Source organism: Salvelinus sp. IW2-2015, linkage group LG18 (genome assembly GCF_002910315.2).
Source record: "Salvelinus sp. IW2-2015 linkage group LG18, ASM291031v2, whole genome shotgun sequence".
NCBI classification, from domain to species: Eukaryota; Metazoa; Chordata; class Actinopteri; order Salmoniformes; family Salmonidae; genus Salvelinus; species Salvelinus sp. IW2-2015.
Genome location: NC_036858.1, coordinates 28,427,012 through 28,436,625, shown reverse-complemented (window position 1 = coordinate 28,436,625; position 9,614 = coordinate 28,427,012). Strand labels below are relative to the sequence as shown.

At 42.7% G+C, this 9,614-nt stretch overlaps 1 protein-coding gene across 2 annotated transcripts in view; it reads left to right on the top strand.

The window, feature by feature from the left end:
• Positions 1-4,003: 4,003 nt before the first annotated feature.
• The window catches only part of LOC111978048 (B-cell linker protein), a 30,487-nt gene continuing 24,876 nt past the window's right edge, over positions 4,004-9,614 (top strand). Inside the window, exons 1-2 of one of the 2 annotated variants that reach the window (XM_070448417.1) lie at positions 4,004-4,119; positions 4,575-4,637. In XM_070448417.1, coding sequence (XP_070304518.1) covers positions 4,051-4,119; positions 4,575-4,637 — 132 coding nt within the window. In that variant the 5' untranslated portion in view covers positions 4,004-4,050. The remainder of the gene's footprint in view (positions 4,120-4,574; positions 4,638-9,614) is intronic. The other variant, XM_070448415.1, reaches the window with a different exon arrangement.

Below are 9,614 nucleotides of genomic sequence, written 5' to 3'. Positions count from 1 at the left end.
GCAGACCAGATCTAAATCTGATCGATTTGGTGACAGTAATGAACATGTGGACCAGGGAGCAGTGTGTGGTTTGTCTCTATAACATTCAGAAGCTGAGCTATGACCTTCTAAAGTTGAGGCGTCAAAGAAATGAATCTTATAGTAATCTTACACGATGTGTGACTGTCACCATCAATTGATCTATTGACTTTCTGTAAAAGAGAATTTGTGTAATTAAATTGAGGGTTCTTATAAATGATCATAATAATATATATTTGGTAGCGGAATAACATTTGGGGAAACTATTTTCCTTTATTATTAAATGGCCTATCTAAAACATGTCATGAGTCTTGTTAAACTACGTAGAATTGCAGGAAATTAGCTTCAACACAATTTTCCTAGGTCCCTCAAATTAAACAAAATCAAGCTGCTGGTGTATCTATGAAATCTATGATCCCTTATTAATGTCACTTGTTAAATCCACTTCAATCAGTGTAGATTAAGAGGAGGAGACAGGTTAAAGAAGGATTTCTAAGCCTTGAGACAATTAAGGTACGGATTGTGTATGTGTGTCATTCAGAGGGTGAATGGGCAAGACAAAAGATTTAAGTGCCTTTGAACAGGGTATGGTGGTAGATGCCAGGCGCACCGGTTTGAGTGTGTCAAGAACTGCAACGCTGCTGGGTTTTTCAAGAAGGGTCGACGACCTAAAGGACATCCAGCCAACTTGACACAACTGTGGGAAGCATTGGAGTCAACATGGGCCAGCATTCCTGTGGAACTCTTTCTACACCTTGTAGAGTCCATGCACTGACAAATTGAGGCTAATCTGAGGGCAAAAGGGGGTGCAACTCAATATTAGGAAGGTGTTCCTAATGTTTAGTACACTCAGGGAAGGCTATCTCAAATGTGGAAAAGGGGGCCATGGGGAAAAAAGATTTGGAACTCCTGGAGTAGAGTACAGTAGAGTACAGTAGAGTACCGTATAGATAAATTCAGTAGAATACAATACAGTATAGTTTAATTCAGTAGAGTATAGTACAGTACAGTAGAGTTTAATTCAGTACAGTACAGTTTAGTTCAGTAGAGTAGAGTACATTAGAATAAAGTACAATACAGTACACTCCACATAACTTTTCTTTACTGTACTCTACTGTGCGCTACTGTAATGTACTGTACTCTGCTGTGCTCTACTGTACTGTGCTGCACTGTGCTGTCCAAACGTGTGGAACATAGATTGATTCAGATTTGATTGGTTTAGATTTGGTCCAGACTGTACCAAAGAAATACGACAAGTCTGGACAGGACCAAAAAAAGACATCGCCGTCGGTAAATGCTTGGTGGGTATTATACAGTGAGGGAAAAAAGTATTTGATCCCCTGCTGATTTTGTACGTTTGCCCACTGACAAAGAAATTATCAGTCTATAATTTTAATGGTAGGTTTATTTGAACAGTGAGAGACAGAATAACAACAAAAATATCCAGAAAAATGCATGTCAAAAATGTTATAAATTGATTTGCATTTTAATGAGGGAAATAAGTATTTGACCCCTTCTCAATCAAAAAGATTTCTGGCTCCCAGGTGTCTTTCATACAGGTAACGAACGGAGATTAGGAGCACACTCTTAAAGGGAGTGCTCCTAATCTCAGTTTCTTACCTGTATAAAAGATACCTGTCCACAGAAGCAATCAATCAATRAGATTCCAAACTCTCCACCATGGCCAAGACCAAAGAGCTCTCCAAGGATGTCAGGGACAAGATTGTAGACCTACACAAGGCTGGAATGGGCTACAAGACCATCGCCAAGCAGCTTGGTGAGAAGGTGACAACAGTTTCTGTGATTATTCGCAAATGGAAGAAACACAAAAGAACTGTCAATCTCCCTCAGCCTGGGGCTCCATGCAAGATCTCACCTCGTTTAGTTGCAATGATCATGAGAACGGTGAGGAATCAGCCCAGAACTACACAGGAGGATCTTGTCAATGATCTCAAGGCAGCTGGGACCATAGTCATCAAGAAAACAATTGGTAACACACTATGCCGTGAAGGACTGAAATCCTGCAGCGCCCGCAAGGTCCCCCTGCTCAAGAAAGCACATATACATGCCCGTCTGAAGTTTGCCAATGAACATCTGAATGATTCAGAGGACAACTGGGTGAACGTGTTGTGGTCAGATGAGACCAAAATGGAGTTCTTTGGCATCAACCCAACTTGCCGTGTTTGGAGGAGGAGGAATGCTGCCTATGACCCCAAAGAACAACCAATTCCCCACCGTCAACATGGAGTGGAAACATTTTGCTTTGGGGGTGTTTTCTGGCTAAAGGAGACAAGGACAACTTCACAGCAGTCAAAGGGACGATGGACGGGGCATGTACGCGTCAAATCTTGGGTGAAAACCTCTTCCCTCAGCAGGGTATTGAAAATGGGTCGTTGGATGGTATTCCAGCATGACATGACCCAAAACACACAGCCAAGGCAACAAAGGAGTGGCTTCAAAGAAGAAGCAATTAAGGTCCTGGAGTGGCCCTATGCCAGTCCTCCAGAACCTTAATCCCCATAGAAAATTGTGGAGGGAGCTGGAAGGTTCGATTGCCAAACGTCAGCCTCGCAAACTTAATGACTTGAAGAAGATCTGCAAAGAGGAGTGGGACAAATCCCCTCCTGAGATTGTGGTGCAAACTGGTGGCCAACTAACAAGAAACGTCTGACCTCTGTGATTGCCCAAGCAAGGGTTTTTGCCACAAGTACTAAGTCATGTTTTTGCAGAGCGGGTCAAATACTTATTTCCTCATTAAAAATGCAAATCAAATTCATAACATTTTTGACATGCGTTTTCCCTGGATTTTTTTGTTGATATCTGTCTTCTCACTGTTCAATAAAGCCCTACCATTAAAATTATAGACTGATCATTTCTTTGTCCAGTGGGCATAACGCAAAATCAGCAGGGGATCAAATACTTTTTTCCCTCACTGTATTATTGGGAATGTTACAAGAAGAACCCTCCCTTAACATAATTGTTAACAGAAAGAAATTGCTTGGTTTTTCTTTCCTCAGCGTATCGAAAGTGAACTTGATGTTGAGCAAAAAAACGACAACGGTTGTTTGTGTAAAATGTAATGGAGTTTCGACGAGCGTTTTGCATCTTCCTCTTTCTTGTGACGACAAGGGCTACGGCGTCAAACATAGAGTGGGCTGTCATTATGTTGAAGTCAAACATGACACTTTTAGACACATAAAGGTTGACAAAATATAAATGAGGTCAGGCTCGTCTGTGGGAAGGATAACGCTGTCATGCAATATTGTGTCATGTAGCCCAGAAAAGTTCACTTTTGTAATTTCTCACTTTGACTATGAGGAAGTCTTTGTTTCCCATTTTTCTCCCTGCAGATAAAGTGTGACATTTGTTCCATTACAAAAAAGATTTGCAGTTTGAAACTGCAGTGGACTGGGGTATTTTGGATGCAGTAATTGCAGTTCTACTGCACTTTAACTGCAATTGCTACGGCCAAAATTATTGCAGCAAAAAAGAATGCAGTTACTTGCAGCTTTTGTGCAGTCTTGCAGCCTACTGCAGTTATACATGCACTCTGACTGCATTTTTTTCTGTAAATAGAGACATGAGAGAGAGAAAAAGAAGAGAGACGAGAGAGAGAGAGAGAGAGAGAGAGAGAGAGAGAGAGAGAGAGAGAGAGAGAGAGAGAAGAGAGAGAGAGAGAGAGAGAGAGAGAGAGAGAGAGAGAGAGAGAGAGAGAGAGAAAGGAAGAGAGAGGAAACAGAGAGAGAGAGAGAGAGAGAGAGAGAGAGAGAGAGAGAGAGGAGAGAGAGAGAGGAGAGAGAGAGAGAGAGAGAGAGAGAGAGAGAGAGGAGAGAGCAGAGGAGAGAGAGAGAGAGAGAGAGAGAGAGAGAGAGAGAGAGAGAGAGAGAGAGAATGACCTGCCCCAGTGAGAGATGATCTCCACTCGTCCCCTGGTCTTCTTCCTGATGTGGGCTGTAGCGGAGTGTGAGAGAGGTAAGTCCATCACTTCCAATTAGAGGCTGGACTTCAGAGCTCCATTTGGTGGTGACAGTAATGAACATGCCAACCAGCGAGCAGTGTGAGGACTGGAGTTCAGCTCAGGTGGCCAGCTTCCTTTGCCAGGTGAGTGGAAGGAGAAGTGTGTGTGTGTCAAATAGACCAACAGTTGTAGACCAACAGGTGTAGACTAACAGTGAAATGCTTTCTTACAGGCCCTTCCCAACAAGACAAAGAGAAAAAATTGAAATAATAGAAAAATAATAACACGATTAATAAATATACAATGAGTAATGATAATTTGTCTATATTCATGGGGTACCAGTACCGAGTCGATGTGCAGAAGTAGGAAGTAATTGAGGTGTGTGTGTGTGTGTGTGTGTGTGTGTGTGTGTGTGTGTGTGTGTGTGTGTGTTATGTGGAAGGTGGTATTAAGTAGTAGAGGTGGACCCAGGTAAAAGTATTGCTAGTTTCACCAAAAAGAAAATAACAACTACATTATTGTTTGCAACTGAATGAATTGACCAAGACCACAGCAAATTATAAGTTAATCATTAGGATGTATGTCATACTGCTTTCAGAATCAAATGCGAGAATGTGCTGCAGCTGCTAAAAGAATGAGGATTGATGGACACAGGTTTATGGTAAGTCATTTTTTAATTCACTCTCTCCCTTTGCCATTGTAATACTACCTAAATACTACTACCAATGCTTCCACAAAATACCACCACCAAACACAACAAACCAGCATTGATATAAACAGGTACATTTTCAACTTTTGGCTTTTAGCCATTTTCAGTTTGGTGTTCTAATGATGTCAGAGTGAACAATGGACATACTCTAAATTCCCATGCAATTCCTACAGCAATTATGGCCTTGAAAGAAGTACAATAATTACAATTCCCTAATGCTACTTTTGGCAATTGTTGCTGAAATGAGTTTACATTATGTTCCATTCTCACTAAATCCTTGTTAATTAACTGGTATTGGACAAAAAATCCAATCCTTTCCATGCTGCCTGAGTGTGTATAAGATACCAGCAAAGCAAATGTTAACAAAGTCTGCAAAGTTTATAGGAAGTAGCCCATTATTAGTCAAGAAATCCCCACTCTGACTTCCCAGAATTATTTAAATACAGTACATTTGGAAAGTATTCAGACCCCTTGACTTTTTCCACATTTTGTTACCTTACAGCCTTATTCTAAAATGATTCCATTCTTTTTTTCACCTCATCAATCTACACACAATACTCCATAACGACAACGTGAAAACAGGTTTTTAGAAATTGTTGCAAATGTATTAAAAATAAAAAACAGATATACATTATTTACATAATTATTCAGACCCTTTGCTATGAGACTCGAAATTGAGCTCAGGTGCATCCTGTTTCCATTGATCATCCTTGAGATGTTTCTACATCTTGATTGGAGTCCACCTGTGGTAAATTCAATTGATTGGACATGATTTGGAAAGGCACACACCTGTCTATATAAGGTCCCAGAGTTGACAGTGCATGTCAGAGAAAAAAACCAAGCCATGAGGTCGAAAGAATTGTCCTTAGCGCTCAGAGACAGGATTGTGTCGAGGTACAGAAATCTGGGGAAGGGTACCAAAAAATGTCTGCAGCATTGAAGGTCCCAAGAACACAGTGGCCTTCATTCTTAAATGGAAGAAGTTTGGAACCACCAAGACTCTTCCTAGAGCTGGCCGCCTTGCCAAACTGAGCAATCGGGGGAGAAGGGCCTTTGTCAGGAAGGTGACCAAGAACGTGATGGTCACTCTGACAGAGCACCAGAGTTCCTCTGTGGAGATGGGAGAACCTTCCCGAAGGACAACCATCGCTGCAGCACTCCACCAATCAGGCCTTTATGGTAGAGTGGCCAGACGGAAGCAACTCCTCAGTAAAAGGCACATGACAGCCCGCTTGGAGTTTGCCAAAACACACATAAAGGACTCTCAGACCATGAGAAACAAGATTCTCTGGTCTGATGAAACCAAGATTGAACTCTTTGGCCTGAATGCCAAGCATCACGTCCAGTGCTTCATTTGTAAATCGGGAGGTGCCGAAAAGTGAGCGCGAGAGGGGAGTAACCTGGGGTGTTCTGAGGTTTTGAGGTACTTGAACACATGAGAAAAAAGTGACACAGAGCAGTGGAGTAGAGGCACTTACAGAAGTTACACACATGGGGAAATTTTTTTGTATCCTAGGGTCCCAGACAAATGTGGCCTTTTGTGAACACATTTCATGCAATTATACATAATTTTACATGACACATGACATTGGAATAATCTTTTTTAATGCTGCACAAATAAATGATGAAATTGGCAGGCTACTTTGACACTGACAAACTGAGAATCTGAAATCAATAAAAACAACTTTGTCTTGAACCATCGATAGCCTTGGCCTAGGTGTGTGGAGACATATTGTTGGCTACAATATGAGGAGAAAATTATAGTCCTAAAAATGATTTCCAGTTTCACTGACTCACCCAATGACACGCAGCTCACTCGCTGGTGATGGCTGATGGGCTCGTGCCAAAAGCCTAACTCTCTTTTGTTTTACTTTGTAAATATTCTGGTAGCCCGGGCATTGTTATTGGGCTACAATCCACAGCTAGGCTATTTAAAAGAGAAGCTATTGATGGTGTAGTAGGCCATTCTGAATTATTTTGTTTTTTTCTGGACAGACAGCAGTAATTATATAACTTTGCCAAATGTATTTACATTTATCAGAGGTGCTGCAGTTCCTTTTTAACCCTTCACGTGATTTTATAAGAAAATAAATTATGAAGTGCAACGCTGGCGAGATGAGAGTTGCAGGCTCATGTTAATCAGAGCAGAGAGGGAGAGAGATCATATAAAGTGAATCTTATTTTAGTTATGTGAGAGATGCTGGCACGCTTCTCACACAGATACGGCCACACGTTGGTCTCAAACATAGGTTACAATGTTGCGCAAATCAGAAACCCGGGCTGGCCCAACCCAAATCAACTCTTAGAATATTAGGCCCTGGCTGAAAATCTACTTTTTCACATTAAGTTTTTTTGTGAGGGGCAGAATAATTAACAAAGAGGCAACTCAAATGAACTTTGATCGCTTTTGTCAGAGTTTTTACATACCAAAAGTGAAACATATTTTTCATGCCACGAGAGGTACCGGATCCGGCCAAATAGGTTCCGGAACAAAACAGCCCAAAACGGAGGATCCGGCTCAAATTAAGAACTGGTCACATCTGCAGGAAACCTGGCACCATCCCTATGGTGAAGCATGGTGGTGGCAGCATCATGCTGTGGGGATGTTTTTCAGCGGCAGGATCTGGGAGACTAGTCAGGATCGAGGGAAAGATGAACGGAGCAAAATACAGAGAGATCCTTGATAAAAACCTGCTCCAGAGCGCGCACAACCTCAGACTSGGGCAAAGGTTCACCTTCCAAGAGTACAACGACCGTAAGCACACACCCAAGACAACGCAGGAGTGGCTTCGGGACAAATCTCTGAATGTCCTTGAGTGGCCAAGCCAGAGGCCGGACTTGAACCAGATCGAACATCTCTGGAGTCACCTGAAAATAGCTGTGGAGCGACGCTCCCTATCCAACCTGACAGAGCTTGAGAGGATCAGCAGAGAAGAATGGGAGAGACTCCCCAAATACAGGTGTGCCAAGCTTGTAGCGTCATACCCAAGAAGACTCTAGGCTATAATTGCTGCCAAAGGTGCTTCAACAAAGTACAGTCTGAATACATAAAGTGGGGAGAACAAGTATTTGATACACTGCCGATTTTGCAGGTTTCCTACTTACAAAGCATGTAGAGGTCTGTAAAATCCAGAAAATCACATTGTATCATTTGCATTTTATTGCATGACATATGTATTTGATACATCAGAAAAGCAGAACTTAATATTTGGTACAGAAACCTTTGTTCGCAATTACAGAGATCATACGTTTCCTGTAGTTCTTGACCAGGTTTGCACACACTGCAGCAGGGATTTTGGCCCACTCCTGCATACAGACCTTCTCCAGATCCTTCAGGTTTCGGGGCTGTCGCTGGGCAATACGGACTTTCAGCTCCCTCCAAAGATTTTCTATTGGGTTCAGGTCTGGWGACTGGCTAGGCCACTCCAGGACCTTGAGATGCTTCTTACGGAGCCAATCCTTAGTTGCTGGAAGACCCAGCCACGACCCATCTTCAATGCTCTTACTGAGGGAAGGAGGTTGTTGGCCAAGATCTCGCGATACATGGCCCCATCCATCCTCCCCTCAATACGGTGCAGTCATCCTGTCCCATTTGCAGAAAAGCATCCCCAAAGAATGATGTTTCCACCTCCATGCTTCACGGTTGGGATGGTGTTCTTGGGGTTGTACTCATCCTACATGTGTCATGTAAAATTATGTATAATTTATCATGTTTTTTTCATGATTTCTCCATGTTCTCTCATGGTTTCTCATGGTTTCTCATGGTTTCTCATGGTTTCTCATGTCTTATTCAGTTTCTTGTTTTTCTTTGTGCCTTTTGTAAATGAGCAACGAGGTGTCACCATTAGATTGAGGTTATTTTTTGAGTCATGTTTTTTACAGTGAAATGCTTACTTACGAGCCCCTAACAAACAATGCAGGTAAAAAAAGATATAATTATAAATCAATATGAATAAGAAATAAAAATAACAAGTAATTAAAGAGCAGCAGTYAAAAAAACTATAGCGAGACTATATACAGGGAGGTAGCGGTACAGAGTCAATGTGTGGGGGCACCGGTTAATTGAGGCAATATGTACATGTAGGTAGAGTTATTAAAGTGACTATGCATAGATGATAACAACAAAGAGTAGCAGCGGTGTAAAAGAGGGGGGTCAATGCAAATAGTCTGGGTAGCCATTTGATTAGATGTTCAGAAGTCTTATGGCTTGGGGTAGAAGCTGTTTAGAAGCTTCTTGGACCTAGACTTGACGCTCTGGTACCACTTGTCGTGCGGTAACAGAGAGAACAGTCTATGACTAGGGTGGCTGGAGTCTTCGACAATTTTTAGTGCCTTCCTCTGACACCGCCTGGTATAGAGGTCCTGGATGGCAGGAGGTTTGGCCCCAGTGATGCACTGGGCCGTTTGCACTACCCTCTGTAGTGCCTTGCGGTCGGAGGCCGAGCAATTGCCATACCAGGCCGTGATGCAACCAGTCAGGATGCTCTTGATGGTGCAGCTGTAGAACCTTTTGAGGATCTGAGGACCCATGCCAAATCTTTTCAGTCTCCTGAGGGGAAATAGGTTTTGTCATGCCCTCTTCACGACTGTCTTAGTGTGCTTGGACCATGTTAGTTTGTTGGTGATGTGGACACCAAGGATCTTGAAGCTCTCAACCTGCTCCACTGCAACCCCGTCGATGAGAATGGGGGAGTGCTCGGTCCTCTTTTTCCTGTAGTCCACAATCATCTCCTTTGTCTTGATCACGTTGAGGGAGAGGTTGTTGTCCTGGCACCATGCGGCCAGGTCTCTGCCTGTGATCAGGCCTACCACCGTTGTGTCATCTGTAAACTTAATGATGGTGTTGGAGTCGTGCCTGGCCGTGCAGTCATGAGTGAACAGGGAGTACAGGAGGGGACGGGGCACGCACCACTGATGGGCCCCTGTGTT